Here is a 20,024-nt window from a genome sequence, read left to right on the forward strand (position 1 = left end):
CTGGGACTACTGTACCTTCCAGATAGCGACAGATAACGACCTCTCTTTCCACACATACCTCATTGCTCCAAAAACCTTCGCCCCCTCAATGATATTGATCTACTTGTAATCCAGTCTCTTTGAAATATATTGATAACATTTCTTTTGAGATAGAGGAAAACCTGGATGGCTTAAGACTTTTTCTTCTAAGATCACTGCGTAGTCTTGACTGTAAGTGAATATTCTTCAGGATGGTGCTGTTGGCAAGGAGGCCACTGTACGTCGCGAGAGGACACCACACTTGAGTCTAGCTGAGTCTGATAGGAAAATGAACATGGATATCACTGCTGGAGACACCCGTCGTAGTAGCGGTCGTGGAGAAAACCGCCATAACCGCATTGTTAGAGAAGGCCCTCGTGGTAATAGTGGTGGAGGAAACCGCCGTGACCGCATTGTTGGAGCAGGCCGTCGTGTTAGCAGTGGTGGAGAAAACCACCATGACCGCATTGTCGGAGATGGTCGTCGTAGTATCAGTGGTACAAGAAACCGCCGTGACCGCATTGTTGGAGCAGGCCGTCGTGTTAGCAGTGGTGGAAGAAACCACCGTGACCGTATTGGTGGAGCAGGACGTCGTCATAGTAGCGATGGAGAAAACCGCCGTGACCGAACTGGTAGAGCAGGACGTCGTCATAGTAGCGATGGAGAAAACCGCCGAGACCACAATGGTGGACCAGGACGTCGTAATAAGAGCAATAGGGAAAACCGCCGTGACCGCACCGGTAGAGTAGGACGTCGTGATAAAAGCGATAGAGAAAACCGCCGAGACCGCAATGGTAGAGCAAGACCTCGTGATCAGAGCGATAGAGAAAACCGCCGAGACCGCAGTGGTGGAGCAAGATGTTCTTCTCTAGGAGGAAACTGTGTCCCCAAGACGAAACACAAGAAGTGCCGCAAGGTCTTCCTGCAGGCGACCTGTCCTGCGCCAGGAGACTTGTGTTGCGCCCCTCCTGCGCAGGGGCAGCCCAAGCTATCTTCCAGGGAGCCAAGACGCCACAGTAAGAAACTCCAACGCAAAATTGCAGGCACCTTAAAGCAAAGGCTGAGATCTGGTGCAAAACCCGATGCGAAATCTGGGGGAAAGTCCGATAATTTGAGTAAGCTGGATCGTAAAGGAAACAAGCTTATGAATCGAGGGAAAATTAGACCTGATCGCAACACAGGCACCAGACTGAAGCCCCGTAAGGAAACGGGACACAAGACCAAGGGATCTGGAAGGCAGATAAAGCAACTGCTGGGAAGAAACAAAGGGAAACGGGGGAACGGTACTGGCAAATTGGCCAAAATGAAAGACCCTCAGAAGGAAGGCTTCCCAGAGAAAACCACAGGAAACGTAGGTATGCCTAGGAAAACAAAAGTACGAGAAATCAAGAAGAAAAATGAGAAGGATTCGCCAGTAAGAATCGAAGGAAATGAGAGAAAAGCAAGTAAAAAGAGCAACTCAAACGGAAGGAAGGGATCACGAATGATGAATAAAGATGTCAAGAAAAAGAAGACAAATTTATCATCAGTGATACACATAAAGAATGAAAGAAAAGCAGCAAAAAGCGGCATATCAAACGGAAGGAAAGATTCACAAAGTATGAATAAAGATATGGATGAAAAGAGTGCAAGTAATTCATCAACAATACATAGAAAGAATGATAGAAAGACAAAGAAAAATGGCATGTTGGACGTAATAAACGGAAGGAAAGGTTCTCAGAGCATGAATGATGATGTCAAGAAAAAGAATGTAGCAAAAGAAAAAAAGAAATCAGTAAGACACAGAAAGAATGAAAGAAAAGCAACGAAAAACGGCTTATCAAATGAAAAAAAAACGCCCACGAAGCATGAATGAAGATGTCAAGAAAACAATGCCGAGAAATCCCCGGTGAGAGATAGAAAGAAAGAAATTCATCGAAAAAGACCAAATCACACCCAAGGAAAAGTGCTCAAAGGAAATTAGAATTAAAGTATACGAAATATTTAAAACCTCAAGGCAAGACTGGCAACAAAGACAGAGACGCGAGGCAAAAAGAGCTTAACAAGAAATCAAAATCCCGAAATCATCAAAAGGACAAATAAAAAATGGACAAATACAAGGCAAAGACAGTCGGAGACGGAAGGGTAAAAAGAAACTCGAGGAGAAAGAGACGAGACACAGAAATAATGAGAGGATTAATAGAGACAGGCCGAGATAAGAATGCAAAGGTTAAGATGGATGTAGGAACGAGCGAGGCGAAAATGGTTGATGGGGAAGCCAGGCAGCCGAGAGTCAGTCAGAGGAAGATGGACGACCAGGGAGGGACTCACGACGACCCAGGCGACACCAAGCTTAAGGTGTTGTCGCGTAAGGCTTGTGTCAAGATGGGAGGCGAGTGTGTCAAGTCGGAGCACTGTCCTTACAAGTTTCGTCTCGGTAAATGTGGCAAGAAAGGCAAGATCGTGTGTTGCTTAAAAAGTAAGTGATTTTGTGCTAATGAATGATGGCTTCCCTTTTGCTGTGCGCTTACGCTCATTGCCTCTTTTGTTGCCTTACGTTTGCTGCCTCTTTATTGTTAGCTTACGTTTTCTGCCTCTTTAACTTTAGCTTACTTTTACTGCCTCTTTTTGTTAGCTTAACGTTTGTTGCCTCTTTAGTGTATTAGCTTACGTTTACTGCTTCTTTAAGTATTAGCTTACGATCATTGACTCTTTAAGTGTTAGCTTACGTTCATTGCCTCTTTAGTGTTAGCTTACGTTCATTGCCTCTATAGTGTTAACTTTATGCCTCTTTAGTGTTAGCTTACGTTCATTGCCTTTTTGGCGTTAGTTTACGTGTACTGCCTCTGTAAGTGTTCGAATTACAGCTAATTTTGGCAGTCCAATAATATTATCTGGAAGATATGTGTTGCCTAGTGGCTTTTTCTGTATCCTGGTAGCTTCTAGAGAGTCAGCGGGAGATGCTGACGTCCTCATACATGGATGATGGCGGCAGGTCAGTCGTAAACCCATTAGCAGATTGTGGTAACAGGGGAAACTCGCTGGGAACCGATGCAAATCATCTACATTCACTTCTCCTTCGTGACAGGATGGTTGCATCCCAATCCCTCCCCAATAAGAAGAGTAAGGCTTCTATATTTCAACAGTTTCTTGTCGATAAACTAATTGGCATTAAAGAGCCATTGATTCTATTTTTCTCGTGTGTTTTTAGTGAAGAAAAATCCTGGAGGTTCCTTTCCCACCACACAAAACGTAGACCCAATGTCTGTCAATCGACGGCATCTTAGTCTGTCCTCTCCACTCTGTTCCCTTCAACTTCTTTCACTTTCTTTCTGTCTTAATGCAGTCGACCCATCTCATTCTAGGACTTCTTGCTAGGATTCTTCCTTCAAGCGTCCAGTTCAAATACTTCTCATCACACTTCGTGTCTTCCGTTCTTTGCATGTGGCTGCACCAACTTAACTTGATCTTTTGAGTTATTCCTTACACAGATATAACATTAATTTGTTCTCTTAACTTGGTGTTTCTCATCTTATCCATTCTCGTAGTATCTCTGATTAGTCCCAGTGATCTTCTTTCAGCAGCCAGGATCTGTGAACTTGACTTGGTTGTGAGGGACGATGCATTTGATTCATTTATCACAATGAATTTTAGAATAGTAGTATATGTATTATTGTTTTACATTTCAATGATACATTGCTGTCTGTAATTACAGGGTTATACGATACTGCTTTAGAATCACTTTTTGTAGCTGGTGGTCTTCCATATCTATGTTACTCTCTTCACTGTATCTCTTGATACTCATCATTTTACGTTTACATTTTACTGATTCTCGTAGCGTTTCCGTTCAAAGAGTCTGACCCCCCCCCCCCTCTCCATTGTACCTCTTAAATTCCTCTGTTTTTCATTTATCATAGCTACATCATCAACACATACTTTTTCTTAGGCATTTGTCCACACAACAAAACAACAGAGGAGACAGTCCTGCTACCTGTGTGTAACAATTTTTTCCTTCGAACCTCACACTCTCAGTCTCCCTGTTCATAGCTGTACATGGATAGTTACAGTATATACTTTGTATTACTCTTACTAAATTCATTTCTATTCCATAGTGAAGACATTCGAACGTCGTTCAAACTCTGTTTCTTTCAACTTTGCAAAAATCTGCTTTAATTCTGTCTCAGGTTTATTCTTTGTTTTCCTAACCTTGTACCCAGCAACTTACTGACTGTCAATTGAGAAACATGAGATTGTTGGTATACATTCATCACAAAATAAGTTTTGATTTCTCCTTAACTATAATTCTATCAGCGAATCTTTGTCTTTCATAGTTCCAAGTATGCCAAGATGTGGGACTTTATAGAAAGTATTCAATATTGATAAAGTTGACAATGCAGACATCAATAACTCTGCCACACCCTCGACGTTATGTTATTCCCGACCAGTAACACATGATGACATTTGTTACCTCAATAACAGAAGGTTGTTCCCGTAAGACTAAAAAGAAATGCAAGAGGTTCCATGGCTTGTGCAAGAAGAAGTGTAAGAGGAAGGAGAGGGTCATCTACAACGGCTGCAAAGGGATGCACTGTCACTGCTGTGCCAAGGCTTGCAAACTAACATATCCTTGTCGAGCGGTTGGCGGGCACTGTGTGCAGGATAAGAAGCACTGTCAAGGGATATTTATGAAGAAGGGTTGTAAAGGGAAGAAGTGTCATTGCTGCTACACTGGTAAGCTCTCGTTATCTTTCCAATCAGTTGATCTATCTAAACATCCATCTATCTATCTATCTGTCTGTCCATCTACTCTGTCATTTTTTGTACGAGCTCTGATGCTCAAGATGAGAGTATATGACTTGACTGATGTTGATGATTATTTTGTGTTTATTCTTTATTAAAAGTAGATATATTCCTCCACGAAGCACACAGATTCGACCACGCCGAAACCCCCGACTACCACCACGACCACGCCGGATCCCCTGACTACCACCACGACCACGCCGGATCCCCCGACTACCACCACGACCACGCCGGATCCCCTGACTACCACCACGACCACGCCGGATCCCCTGACTACCACCACGACCACGCCGGATCCCCCGACTACCACCACGACCACGCCGGATCCCCTGACTACCATTACGACCACGCCGGATCCCCTGACTACCACCACGACCACGCCGGATCCCCCGACTACCACCACGACCACGCCGGATCCCCTGACTACCACCACGACCACGCCGGAACCCCCGACTACCACCACGACCACGCCGGATCCCCCGACTACCACCACGACCACGCCGGATCCCCTGACTACCACCACGACCACGCCGGAACCCCCGACTACCACTACGACCACGCCGGAACCTCCGACTACCACTACGACAACGCCAGAACCTCCGACTTCCACTACGACCACGCCGGAACCCCCGACTACCACCACGACCACGCTGGAACCCCCGACTACCACCATGACCACGCCGGAATCCATGACTACCACTACGACCACGCCGGAACCCCCGACTACCACTACGACCACGCCGGAACCTCCGATTACCACTACGACAACGCCAGAACCTCCGACTTCCACTACGACCACGCCGGAACCCCCGACTACCACCACGACCACGCTGGAACCCCCGACTACCACCATGACCACGCCGGAACCCCCGACTACCACCACGACCACGCTGGAACCCCCGACTACCACTATGACCACACCGGAATCCATGACTACCACCACGACCACGCTGGATCCCCTGACTACCACCACGACCACGCCGGATCCCCCGACTACCACCACGACCACGCCGAAACCCCCGACTACCACCACGACCACGCCGGAATCCATGACTACCACTACGACCACGCCGGAATCCATGACTACCACCACGACCACGCCGGAACCCCCGACTACCACCACGACCACGCCGGAATCCATGACTACCACCACGACCACGCCGGAACCCCCGACTACCACCACGACCACGCCGGATCCCCCGACTACCACCACGACCACGCCGGAATCCATGACTACCACCACGACCACGCCGGAACCCCCGACTACCACCACGACCACGCCGGAACCCCCGACTACCACCACGACCACGCTGGAACCCCCGACTACCACTACGACCACGCCGGAATCCATGACTACCACCACGACCACGCCGGAATCCATGACTACCACCACGACCACGCTGGATCCCCCGACTACCACTACGATCACGCCGGAATCCATGACTACCACCACGACCACGACCAAGAAGCCAATCTCAACTACCACGACCACAACCAAGAAGCCAGTTTCAACCACTACAACCAAAACGAAGAGGCCAATATCAACTACCATGACCACAAACACATCGCCAACTTCAACAACCACCTCGACCACATCCTCAACTTCAACATCCTCCACGACCACATCGCTAACTTCAACCACCACAACGACTACCTCTTCAACTTCAACATCCACCACGACCACATCGCCAACTTCAACCACCACAACGAGTTCATCCTCATCTTCATCAACCACCACGGCCACGTCGCCAACTTCAACAACAAGCACGAACACATCGCCAGCTTCAACCACTACCACGACCACATCATCTACTTCAACAACAAGCACGACTACATCGCCAACCTCAACAAGGAGCACGACCACATCGTCATCAACAACAAGCACGACCACCACGACCACATCATCAACTTCAACAACAAGCACGACCACATCATCAACTTCAACATCCACCACGACCACATCATCAACTTCAACAACGAGCACGACCACATCATCAACTTAAACAACAAGCACGACCACATCAACTTCAACATCCACCACGACCACATCGCCAACTTCAACAATAAGCACGACCACATCATCAACTTCAACATCCATCACGACCACATCGCCAACTTCAACAATAAGCACGACCACATCGCCAACTTCAACAACAAGTACGACCACATCGCCAGCTTCAACAACCACTACGACCACATCATCAACTTCAACAACAAGCACGACTACATCGCCAACTTCAACATCCACTACGACCACATCGCCAACTTCAACCACCATCACGACCACACCGCCAACTTCAACCACCACCACCACTACACCGCCAACATCAACCACAACCACCACCACACCGCCAGCATCAACCACAACCACCACCACACCGCCAGCATCAACAACAACCACCACCACACCGCCAACATCAACCACAACCACCACCACACCGCCAACATCAACAACAACCACCACCACACCGCCAACATCAACCACCACCACCACACCGCCAACATCAACCACAATCACCACCACACCGCCAACATCAACCACAACCACCACCACACCGCCAACATCAACAACAACCACCACCACACCGCCAACATCAACCACAACCACCACCACACCGCCAACATCAACAACAACCACCACCACACCGCCAACATCAACCACCACCACCACACCGCCAACATCAACCACAACCACCACCACACCGCCAACATCAACCACAACCACCACCACACCGCCAACATCAACCACCACCACGACCACACCGCCAACTTCAACCACAACCACCACCACACCACCAACTTCAACCACCACCACCACCACCACCACCACACCGCCAACATCAGCCACCACCACGACTACCACAACACCACCAACTTCAACCAGCACCACAACGACCACGCCGCCAACATCAACCACTACTACCACTACTACGGCAACCACATCTACCACATCTTCTTCATCCAGCTCTACGTCGGGTTGACAACAGCCTCTTCCTCACATTCTACGCATCAACCGAGACTGGCTCCATATCAGCCTCATTGTAGCAACCAAATGTCCCACAGAAAGAGCAGTAGTACTTCCCTGGGATGCTACTGTCTACAACCTACATCTCCTAAGTCAGGAGGGTAGTACTTCCCTCGGGTATCTACTGTCTGCAACCTACTGACACACAGGGTGTAAGATAGCTCCGGCCATCATTACAATACTCCTTAGGAGGGTAGAACTTCCTTAGGTGGCTGTGAAAGTGATTGAAAATCAAGAATTTTGGGTTTCCTTCAATTGAAGGTCTAGGACACTGGCAGAATTTTTTTCTTATGTTAATGAAAAGGGAAAAATATCTCAGAGGAAATGTTACCTTTAGGTGTTACCAAGGTTCATAGTTACTTCATTAGTTTTAATTCACATACAAGACTGTTGGCCCTAATGAGCAACGCACCGAGCAGTGACAAAATTCTGTTTCAGTCGAATAAATTCAGCGGAACAGTATTATATCGATCTTTTTATCCTTTGTGTACGATCATTATATATTACTGCGTGCACACATACCGAAGAACATACAGTAAGGAGCGAAACAGTGAATGGGAAAAAGTCTTCATATCTGTTAGACAACTGTGCCAAGCCTATGTGCCTTTCATCAAGACCATCTCTCTCTCTCTCTCTCTCTCTCTCTCTCTCTCTCTCTCTCTCTCTCTCTCTCTCTCTCTCTCTCTCTCTCTCTCTCTCTCTCTCGTTGGTGATGGTGCTGGAAAAAAAAACTCCTGCAGACTTTAAGAAATAAAAAAAAAGGAGGCCACACTCTCGTCCTGCATCTCATGAAAGGCTGTCACATTTGGAGACATTCCCTCAGGCGGGAGATGATCCAGTCAGAACTCTTAGAGACAACACACTGATTAACTCAAACAGGGAGCCATACTGAAGTGATCCGCCTCGCTCCGTTCAGCGAAAACTGTCAGATTTAGTGAGGTGAAGGAGCCTGTGAGATCGGAAAAGTAGGAATACACCTGTTAGTGCCAGATTAACTTACATAAATGTGAAGGTATTGTGCATGTAGCAAAGTTGGTGAGATGTAGTCAGAACAGTGGGTGCAAAATGTGGGTCTAGCAAGGTCATGAAGGTCAGAAGAGTGTTGTAATTAAATATCAGTATGGGTCCATAGATTGTTTGGATTTTTATGTCCCCTCTGTGAGGTTTGGTGTGCCGCTTCCCCGCACACACCCATCCAAGACTCTCCACCCTGCATTATATCATACGAGTCAACAAGAAACTGATATAAAAGATTCAAATGTCATAAAGATTCGAAAGTATTAATCAGTTCTTGGCAAAGCCAAGCCAAAGAGATCAAGCCTCAATTCCCTCTCTAGCGACAGCCCAGTCCCTAGTACTCGGCGTAATACAATATACCGTTCATTGCATCATTCATATTTACGTATTCATTTATGGCCCGGTGGGAGGAGAGTGAGTTCCCACACCCATACATTTCTTTGCACATCTCATGTCTGGGAACACTTGCCGCAGCTGGACGGCCATGGTAATGCGACCTGACGAGGGATTCTCCCTCCACCCGGTACTATAACAACAAGGACGAAAATTATATTATATGATGATAATATTTTCTTGGATGATGGCTGTTGGACAACGAATAGTTATGCTCTACAGTGGTACACCTGTCCAGTGGCTTTGCTCTACACTGATACACTTGTCCAGTGGTTATACTCTACACAGGTACACTTGCCCAGTGGTTATACTCTACACAGGTACACTTGCCCAATGGTTTTACTCTACACTGGTACACATGCCCAGTGGTTTTACTCTACACTGGTACACTTGTCCAGTGGTTGTACTCTACACTTTTACACTTGCCCAGTGTTTATACTCTACACTGGTACACTTATCCAGTGGTTGTACGCTTACTGGTACACTTGTCCAGTGGTTATACTCTCTACACAGGTACACTTGTCCAGTGGTTATACTGTACAGTGGTACAGTGTGGTCGAAACGAAGCCACTGATGTTGTCTGGGAGTGAGTAGCGTTTCTTCGCCGTCAAATAGGAAGCCGCCCTTGTGTGCCACGAGATTAGTGGGAATAGTGTGTCCTAGAGTGAGGTGCCGATGTGTGGTAGAGACCAATCCAGAGAATCTGTCAGTGTGAGCAGCCTTTCTTTGCCACGGTACTGTGTTAGGAAGTGAGCAGCGTTTTTTTTTTTTTTCTTTTGTTGCCACTGTAGTGTCAGATAGGAAGCCAGCCGTGTGTATCAGGGAGTTAATCATGTATCGTATCATGGTGTGAACTACCGAAGTATGTTACAGTCGAAGCCACCAATGTTTTCTTTTAGGCAATAATCACTGTTTCTTACGTCTGAAGTCTGTCAGGTAGGAAGTCATCGTTACGGAGTTAGGCAATGTAGCATATCTTGGTGTGAGCTACCGACGTGTATCAGACACGAAGCCACCGACGCTTGTCAGTGAGTGAGCAGTGCTTTTAGTGTGTCAGGTAGGAAGCCATACCGTTGTGTCTCAGAGAGAAAATCGAATTTGTTTGCCATGAAGTGAGTGTCTTAAGAGACGGAGCCATCGATGACTGTTCGAGAGTGAACAGATTTTTCTTTTTGAGTTCGTCGTCGTAATGTATGGTGAAGTAAGCTACCAACATATATCAGAGACTGAGCCACCGACGCCTGTCGAGAGTGAGTAACGCTTTCTTTTCACATTTGTAGTGTGTAAGGTAGGAAGCCGCAATGTATTTATAAACGAATTAGTCGAAGTAGATTGTCGAAGAATGAACCAACAACGCCAAACTAAAGCGTCCCTTTAGGACATTTGTTATAGCTAATGTCAGACGACTATTTTCCACTTGCATGGTTTATGGGTCGTCAAATTAGAGCTTTACATTCAGTCTTTTATTTAGGCTAACGGTAGACGGTTTTATATAGGTTTTGTGGGGCACATATGTAGGTCGTCGAATTAAAGTTTTACTTTAGGAATTTTCCTCTGGCTAACACTTGTGCGTGCTACATGGGTTAGCAAAGCAAAGCTGCACGTTGGTGACTTTACTCTGGCTTCGCCAGACTATTTCATTTTGCTGTTGAGGGTACCACAGGTAATGAAAGTAAAGCCTTACTCTGAGTTTATGCTGAACAATGCCAAACGATGTTTGGCAGCTCTATCGAGCTCCACAGGTCATCAAAATAAGCTTCACCTTGGGAATTATATATTTTTGGTCCATGACTGGCGATTATATTTAGCTTTTAGGGAGTTATATGAGCTTAAGGTATTAGTCGGGAGGTTATGTGTTAGGGAGCGAGTTGCCGTAGTCTCCCAGGGAGAGAGCCACTGCAGCGGGTGGTGGTGGCTGACACCCTGCTGTCAGGGAGTGAATCGCCGGCATGTGTCGGGCTTCATTGTCAGTCTTGGAGTGCGCTGACGTCCTGTGTCAGCAGGAAACGGACCAACACGCGCCAGGCTGTGAGGTGCTGACGTATGTCAGCTGGTGAGACATCATTGGAGAAAGCGGCTCTGATGCTACAGTCGTTCTTGCTTAACAGGGAGGGAATACCTTACGTTTCTCAGAGAACCAGCCGTCGTAGTGCACTGTCGTACGTCAAGGCGTACGTATATATATATATATACTTGTTTACAAGATGCCTTGATTAAGGTATTCAGGTGCCTCTGCTGCCTCGGACATCGTAGAAAAAATAAATCGATCACAACAGTTCTCATACGTGGCTTGGAAATTCCCGTCGACAAAGGTTGTTTTGGGAAATACCACATTAAAAGCAGGACGGACATATTGCTCATGTTTTAGTCTGGTCTGTTGACACACTTCTGTTGATTCTGTGTCCACTTATTATTACACGTTAGGGAAGTACTATGGATACATATGGGGTCATTGAAAACCATCGGCGAAATTCCATTTTCTATGGTGAGTGTGGTAAATGGTGATATAGGTTGGTAGTCCTGGCTATGGCCGTCCTGGAAGATGTACTATCTATAATCGCGATAAAAATATATTTCCATCGTCGAGAACAAAATGTATTCTTAAGATCACATTTTGTCTCAGTCGTGGTTTACCGTAAAAAGACAAACAAGTAAAACATTGTTTAGAAATTGACTGACGTCAGAAGAGTCGGAATATATTATAAACGTGGACGACGTCTGAATCCGAATTGTTACATTGACTCTGACTTGGACGGACTGACATTCAAAATATATACTTTATTATAGAACAAAAGTAATTTTCCTACATAAACGTTTAGTAACACACGCATGTAGCACAAGTACATGGAATATTAGTAAGTATATAGTCAAAAATGAATGTTACAAAACGATAAAAGGCCATGCAAGTCATCTCATTGGATTGAAACAACGCCTTGCCATACAATAAAGCCCCGCTTCTGCTTCGAGATGGCGGAGGAGCGCAGTCATTCCGAAACCGAAGATTACTATGTTTCTGGTTCATACGTTCATTTCCTGGGTTGTTGTGGTGAGTGACAGTATCGCGTTGAGGGTTCCGGTAAGTGTAGTGGTGGAGGAGGCTTCAGGAGACTAGAGAAGAGGTAAGGTACTGGTCACTGAGGGTTCCGGGAAGTGTAGTGGTGGAGGAGGCTTCAGGGGACTAGAGAAGAGGTAAGGTACTGGTCACTGAGATACTCGGGGTAAAACCCAATTTGCTGACACAAGTCTTGTGGTGGTGGAAAGGTGAGGATATGTGGCCACAGGTGTCAGGTCGCCGGCTCGGTAGCTGCCAGCTGGCTTCGTGCTCCCGGCTCGGAGTTGAATGATGTTTGCATAAACAAAGGTCTTATTTCTAGCCAGGTATGAGTAACATTTGGAGATTAATGGTTGTAACCAATGTAGAGTGAGTGGTGAACTAGAGTTAGGTGTACTTAGTATAATTAGCACAGCTAGAAAATGTAGAAAACCTAAGAACTCTGTAGACAGACACCTCGGAGTATATTACTGTTCACTCAGATAACAGCTTATGATTATTCATCCTGGAATGTGTAACCCGCCATTCACATTATTACAGTTAACATGGTTTTGGTAAAGTGGCGGTTTAGCTCATTTGAAAAACTTTTTTTTTTCTTTTAGTTTTCAAACATTCAAACAGTAACAGACCACCGGGTCCTTTTGAAGCTTCATGTTTCCAGTGAAAGAAATTAGAAATCTGCTGTAAGAGTTCACCCCACTGCCAAATATTCCTTATACGTGGCCACTTCATGCGTTCTCACACCAGCAGACCACAAAAATAATGCTACATAACCATTATAACCATATACTTCTGGGGATGTTAGGTAAGATTTTCATAGGCTACGGTCGGCTTTGCGGGGAGTTACTGCACTGGGTCACAGTGAGGTAGGCTAGAATAAGCGGGTGAGTAGTGGCTTCTGTACTGGATCATGGTGACGTAGGGTAGCTTCGGTCAGCCGCGGAGCGGTGGCTAGTATGCTAGATCACGGTGAGGTGGTCCAGAAATGGGCGATGAGAGTTGTGGCTACTTTACTGAGTTATGGTGAGGTAGACTAGGGTTGGCTGGCCGGGGAGCGGCAGCTCGTCTACTGGATCGCTGTGAGGTAGGCAAGGGTCGGCTGGCCGGGGAGCGGCAGCTTGTCTACTGGATCGCGGTGAGGTAGGCAAGGGTCGGCTGGCCAGGGTGTGGCAGCTTGTCTACTGGATCGCTGTGAGGTAGGAAAGGGTCGGCTGGCCAGGGTGTGGCAGCTTGTCTACTGGATCGCTGTGAGGTAGGCAAGGGTCGGCTGGCCAGGGTGTAGCAGCTCGTCTACTGGATCGCGGTGAGGTAGGCTAGGGTCGGCTGGCCAGGGAGCGGCAGCTTGTCTACTGGATCGCGGTGAGGTAGGCAAGGGTCGGCTGGCCAGGGTGTGGCAGCTCGTCTACTGGATCGCGGTGAGGTAGGCAAGGGTCGGCTGGCCAGGGTGTGGCAGCTCGTCTACTGGATCGCGGTGAGGTAGGCTAGGGTCGGCTGGCCAGGGTGTGGCAGCTTGTCTACTGGATCGCTGTGATGTAGCCTGTGGTGAATCGGAGAGATGAGAGGTTGGTGCTTAGCGGTGGTATGATCACACCTCTTGATAATGTTTTCTCCATACGGGGCATCGCACATGAAGTTGCCCTGTTCTTAAACACCGTGTAGTAGAATAGTAGATGGGTGGAGAGCGGTAACATTAACGACTTAATGTAAGTTATAGTGTGTGTGAAAAGAGTGGGACATGGCAGCAATGATGAAGGATGCATAGAGAATGAGATATCTGCATCACAATTTATTAGCAGCCAAATCCAACGTCTCTGTTCGCGGGTGACTATATAAGGGTATGGCTAAGTTTTGATAACAATGAAGTAGGCAATATATCTGGAAATATAATAATCATTATTGTAACCACATTTTCATATCAAAAATATGTATGTTATGTAAAACCTATTAAATTAGGCTTATAACTATCTAGATTTGATAATTGAAATTGAAATTTCTAATTTAGGCAATCGAGAGTGTCCATTCCTTGTAAACATGGTTATGTTTCATTGTTGGCAGAGAGAACATGAGCGACGGAGGCAAACCCCCTCCAGCGAATGTGATGGGCATAAGACGTCTCTCCGTTCAGCGGCAGGCGAATTTGCACGGCAAAGGAACACACCATCCTCATCCTCGCCTGGGCCGCCAGCGTCGCCGTGCTCCTGCTGGAACTGCCCAGACACCGCTGCTCTCGCCGCTAAGAGCCAGGCACTGCTGAAACTGCCCAGACACCGCTGCTCTCGCCGCTAAGAGCCAGGCACTGCTGGAGCTGCTCAGGCACCGCTGCTCTCGCCGCTAAGAGCCAGGCACTGCTGGAGCTGCTCAGGCACCGCTGCTCTCGCCGCTAAGAGCCAGGCACTGCTGGAGCTGCTCAGGAACCGATGCACTCGCCGCTAAGAGCCAGGCACTGCTGGAGCTGCCCAGGTACCGCTGCTCTCGCCGCTAAGAGCCAGGCACTGCTGGAGCTGCTCAGGCACCGCTTCTCTCGCCGCTAAGAGCCAGGCACTGCTGGAGCTGCTACGGCATAGTTGTGTTGATGCTAAGAGCCAGACACTTGTGGTGTTGCTCAGGCATCACTGCTCTTACCGTAAGAAGGCAGGCACTACTGTACCAGCACCAGTGCTAATAGGATCCTCACACTATTAAAACTGTTTAGGTCATGTTTCTCTCATCGCTAGGTGTCCATCAGTGGTGGGGTTCCTCAGGTACCAGTGCTCTTGCCTCTGCCACCATTGAGAGGGAGGGCTTAGGTAGTAGAGTAATGGCCCCTCCCATGACCCCCTGCAAATTGAAAGCATACCACTCTGACTATATTTCATTATGTGACTCTGCCACCAGTGACAGGGAGAGCTCAGGTGGTAGTGTATTGGCCCCTCCCAGTACCCCAGCTAACTCAAGAATTATCCCGTTGAGACATTCGCATTTCTCTGATATCTAAGACACTATTACACTCATATACCAAGCACTATTCACTGCTTACACACTGCTGCTTTTATGCTTGGCGTGTCAAACATTGTTCCTACACAGACCACAGGGAAATATAGGACTCTGGTGGTAAGTGACATATCCTGGACTTAGTAATAATCAATAATCAGCACAAAACAACGTATGTCGGTCCACACGTGTGTTACAACGTCCTGGTCCTTTTTTTAAGTCAGGATTTCCATACTGTTACATTCCAGCACGAGTTACAATTTTCATCAGTCAGTATAATAAACAACTGCAGATAATAATCTTGAAAAAATATATGTGGATCAACTACAGTACATTTTGCAGTCTAATCTTATAGAATTAGGCTTACAGTAGTTATACTTGATTATTCTAGTGTTCTATATTTCAATGTTTAAGTCAACTATGTATATGCTTGTGAGAAGGTTTTAATAGAATCGGTATGACCATGAAAATTTAATTAAGGTTGGTGTGTAGGATACCATAATGGCAGACACAGAAAGGCACTGGAGTACCACTGTAATGTTAAGAAGCTCTCATGAATGGTGGGTGGGCAGACCAAGCCACAGAGATGAGGAACTTGGCTAGTGCAGTAACATGGGTTTGTTCCCCTATACACTGGTTAAGGTGGGCTGGTCAGTACACAGAGAGTAGTGGGTCATCCTCTACACAGGTGAGGGTGGGCTGGTTAGTACACAGGCATGAATGGATTAACCATAACACAGACAGTGACTCCCCTTGACCATTCCGACTGTCACTCTAAGTGAAGGCCACTTTGTTCAATTAACTTTAGTTTAATATAAAGCACATCATTCTAATGTTGGGAGAAATATTGTCGTAATGCACTGTGGTGATTGTACTTTAGATAGATATCAGCATTTATTTCTACGTAAATAGACAGGTAAATCAGTATGTCAGGATGTACTCGTCTATGTAAGAGAATTTTTTTTTCTGTAGATTGTCCAAGTGCCTAATATCCTGGGCGGCTCTGAAAATATGATCCGACTTTCACTGAATTATCATTGCTTTATGATTTCATGTTTATGTTAAACATACCAGGTGTTTGGAAATGTTCCAAGCTTGTGTAGTTACATTTAGAAATAAATACTGTATATATTAGACATAGTCTCATTATATCCTTCAAAGAACCCAAGGAAGGTGAGTGGAAGGTGAGCAAGAATATTCTGGTCTCAGGGTCCTACAGTCTTTAATACACCACTGATGACAGGAAGCTGTTGCAAGCGAAGGATTGTACACTTATGACCTGTACCAAAGTGTATGACATTGCTTGCATAAGAGAGATTCGTTCTCACTGTTGCAGCTACGACCCGGAAGGTGAGTTGTTAGTGGAAGATAAGGTGTATTAAGAAGATATAAGCACAACTCGGCCACAATCAGCAAGAAGCCAATTTCACATCAGAGTCTTTTACACCATCGACTGTAGAACTGGACCGGGAAAAGGCTTTGTATTAAGCTGTCAATACCAGTGTCGGTGTACTGAATGACGTGAGCATTGTTGAAGGAAATGATGCCACTGAAATACGTCAAATGGCTGCAAAGTTGCAACAGGCATATCCAGAGGACCTGGAGGGCTGCTGTCCTGATGAATCGTTCATTATGTTCAGTGCACAAAGGGCAAGTCACATGTGATGACAAGACCCTTTATATGCACTTCGTGAACTAGAAACTTCACAACTGGATATGCCTTTGCCCAACATATGAGTTGCTTTGATTATTCATGTGACTATTATGGCGCCAAATGCCGGAGGGGATCGAGCTATTAGAATATCTAGAAACATACATTCCACATGAGCGTTACTGTATGTTAACCCAGCATGCTATCGACTCCGTGATCAGCTTATATAAGATTTGTGTATAGTGTTATAATTTCATGTTTTAAGTGTGAGGAATTAATGGTTTTAATATAGTGCCTGGCGCCCCAAGGTAGCTTAACTCTCACAGGGGTTCCACATGTGAACGGAGGTATGAGGTGCCATGTGTTAAGTTGAATTCTGGAATTATTTTCTATCACTGGTTTTCATACGTGTTATCTGTGTCTGTAGAGGATAGATCTTTGACCATACGGCTGGCATATCCGTCCAATCGAGGAAGATCTGTTGGGGAAATATTACTCTCCCAGACTAGAGTGGTGCCAGTCTATCACGAAAGTTATATTTACTGCTGACCTCAGCGATCAGACAGCGTCACAATAATCACCTGCTCTGCGTCTGACATCTCTGATGACATTTTGTTTTGATATTTTCGGCAAAGAAGAGATGATAAGTTCCACCGAAATTTGAAAGATTCCAAAAGGTGGTGTTAATGGTCACAATAACACCATAAAAGATAGCATACATATTAATACAATGATCAAAATCAAAGCACTTGATTATCAGTATAAGATCGCTTTACTATTAGGCACATTTTACTTAATGTGTCACCTACGAGAAAGTTTTTTTTTTACCCTAACCATTCTCTACACGTTCTCCTTTACAAGTTACGAGCTTATCCATAAGATAGCGTTAGTGGTGGCAATATTTGACGTCTTCATAAAACCTTTAGTAATCTAGGGTAGTTACCATTCTCAAATACATTCTCCGTCGTTCAAATATGTGACGTCAGATGTTTATGTCAGTTAACCCGCAGCGCTGGTGGCTTAAGGATGTATCCAGTGTGTCTCTGTGTTTGTACAATGGTTTTAAACCCATTTTTTGGACAGTGTTACGGTGTGAGAACTGTTGACATACCAGTGGATATAAGAACAATGACTAATGATCCTAAAGCGTCTTCATCTGGTGTACAAACATTCAGAGAGTGTAAACATTCAGTTGTCGATGCCATAAAGATCACACACACACACACACACACACACACACAAGCGTTCGTCACAAGAGGCAGCTAAATGGGGGTCAAAGTGTTATACTGCCACACATTTGGATAGACAAGTCATACTGAGGACGCTGCATGACCTGGACGAGGTAAGCAAGTTTTCGTTGAAATCATAAGACATGTTTGACGCCAGCGGTGAATCACTGAACGAAACCCAGGACGCAAGCGTAGGGTATAGAGGCCATAGTGTCTGGGGGAGGTGGTGGACGTAGGGTATGGTGGCCACAGTCTCTGGGGAGAGGTGGAACAAGCCTGTTATGGGGGAGGGAAGGGAAGGGGGAGAGTGGGAGGGAGGGAAGGGAGGGAGACTCCCTTCACTGGGCTTAATGGTGTCACTTGTCAACCTTCATGGTTCCCTATCTGTCTGGGGGCAGGAGTCACCCCCCCCCCTCCCCACCACCTCTCTCTCTCTCTCTCTCTCTCTCTCTCTCTCTCTCTCTCTCTCTCCCTCACGTCAACAGCGGGAGGAAGGCGTCACGAAGCCATTAGCACCGTCGCTCTGCCGGAGACGCCCCCCCCCCCCACACACACACCAGAGCTCAGGTCAGGTCAGGTCAGGTCAGGTCAGGTGGTGTGGGTGGGTGGGGGGGAGGGTACCTGCCTGGCCCCCCCGGCTCCTCCCTCCCCCCCACCTCCACACCACCTGGCCTCCCCGGCCCACCTGTAAGACCAGCTGTAACCCGGAGGTCAATGTGCGAAGTTCAAGGTAATTAACCTATGGCCTCTGTCCCACCTGGTCTCTCTCAAGGGTCATAATGCCACGTAAACCATGCGGGCGATGACCTCTAAATCCAACTCTTAGGGCTTGATATTGGCACTTGGGTGTGACTTGTGTCCCTCTAAACCTCATGATGATGGGGAACCGAACCCGTGTCACAGACATTGATGGTAGATTTCGACACCATTTCGACCCACACCCAACCAGACGTATGTAAACTAGACTGGTGCCACCTTGTCCCCCACACCTCTGCCCACACTGGTACCACCTTGTCCCCCACACCTCTGCCCACACTGGTGCCACCTTGTCCCCTACACCTCTGCCCACACTGGTGCCACCTTGTCCCCCACACCTCTGCCCACACTGGTACCACCTTGTCCCCCACACCTCTGCCCACACTGGTACAACCTTGTCCCCCACACCTCTGCCCACACTGGTGCCACCTTGTCCCCCACACATCTGCCCACACTGGTGCTAGCTTGCCTCCCTCACCTCTGCCCACACTGGTGCCACCTTGTCCCCCACACCTCTGCCCACACTGGTGCCACCTTGTCCCCCACACCTCTGCCCACACTGGTACCACCTTGTTCCCCACACCTCTGCCCACACTGGTACCACCTTGTCCCCCACACCTCTGCCCACACTGGTGCTGCCTTGTCCCCCACACCTCTGCCCACACTGGTGCCACCTTGTCCCCCACACTTCTGCCCACACTGGTGCCACCTTCTCCCCCACACCTCTGCCCACACTGGTGCCACCTTGTCCCCCACACCTCTGCCCACACTGGTGCCACCTTGTCCCCCACACCTCTGCCCACACTGGTACCACCTTGTCCCCCACACCTCTGCCCACACTGGTGCCACCTTGTCCCCCACACCTCTGCCCACACTGGTGCTGCCTTGTCCCCCACACCTCTGCCCACACTGGTGCCACCTTGTCCCCCACACCTCTGCCCACACTGGTGCCACCTTGTCCCCCACACCTCTGCCCACACTGGTACCACCTTGTCCCCCACACCTCTGCCCACACTGGTACCACCTTGTCCCCCACACCTCTGCCCACACTGGTGCCACCTTGTCCCCCACACCTCTGCCCACACTGGTACCACCTTGTCCCCCACATCTCTGCCCACACTGGTACCACCTTGT

General features: G+C 47.3%; 1 protein-coding gene and 1 long non-coding RNA gene across 3 annotated transcripts; both read left to right on the plus strand.

Annotated features, from left to right (window-relative positions):
* Nucleotides 1–2,103: 2,103 nt before the first annotated feature.
* On the plus strand, nt 2,104–8,714 carry LOC139747262 (uncharacterized). The gene is made up of 5 exons (XM_071659357.1): nt 2,104–2,476; nt 4,477–4,728; nt 4,927–5,686; nt 5,728–7,087; nt 8,646–8,714. The coding sequence occupies exons 1-5, from the start codon at nt 2,104–2,106 to the stop codon at nt 8,712–8,714; spliced, it is 2,814 nt and encodes a 937-aa protein (XP_071515458.1).
* A 3,507-nt stretch (nt 8,715–12,221) lies between these two features.
* Nucleotides 12,222–16,388, plus strand: LOC139747469 (uncharacterized). 2 transcript variants are annotated; one of them, XR_011712399.1, is made up of 2 exons: nt 12,222–12,308; nt 14,340–16,388. It is a non-coding gene; the product is annotated as an uncharacterized lncRNA (long non-coding RNA). The 2 variants fall into 2 exon arrangements; XR_011712398.1 differs by having other exon boundaries at nt 12,243–12,351.
* The last annotated feature ends 3,636 nt before the right edge of the window (nt 16,389–20,024 follow it).

This window comes from Panulirus ornatus, chromosome 68, assembly GCF_036320965.1.
Source record: "Panulirus ornatus isolate Po-2019 chromosome 68, ASM3632096v1, whole genome shotgun sequence".
In the NCBI taxonomy this organism is placed as follows: Eukaryota; Metazoa; Arthropoda; class Malacostraca; order Decapoda; family Palinuridae; genus Panulirus; species Panulirus ornatus.

Coding starts and splice junctions, on each gene's coding strand:
- LOC139747262 (XM_071659357.1), top strand. CDS start 2,104: ATGGACAAATACAAGGCAAAGACAGTCGGAGACGGAAGGGTAAAAAGA. Junction 2,477..4,476: donor GATCGTGTGTTGCTTAAAAA/GTAAGTGATTTT, acceptor CCTCAATAACAG/AAGGTTGTTCCCGTAAGACT. Junction 4,729..4,926: donor GTGTCATTGCTGCTACACTG/GTAAGCTCTCGT, acceptor CGAAGCACACAG/ATTCGACCACGCCGAAACCC.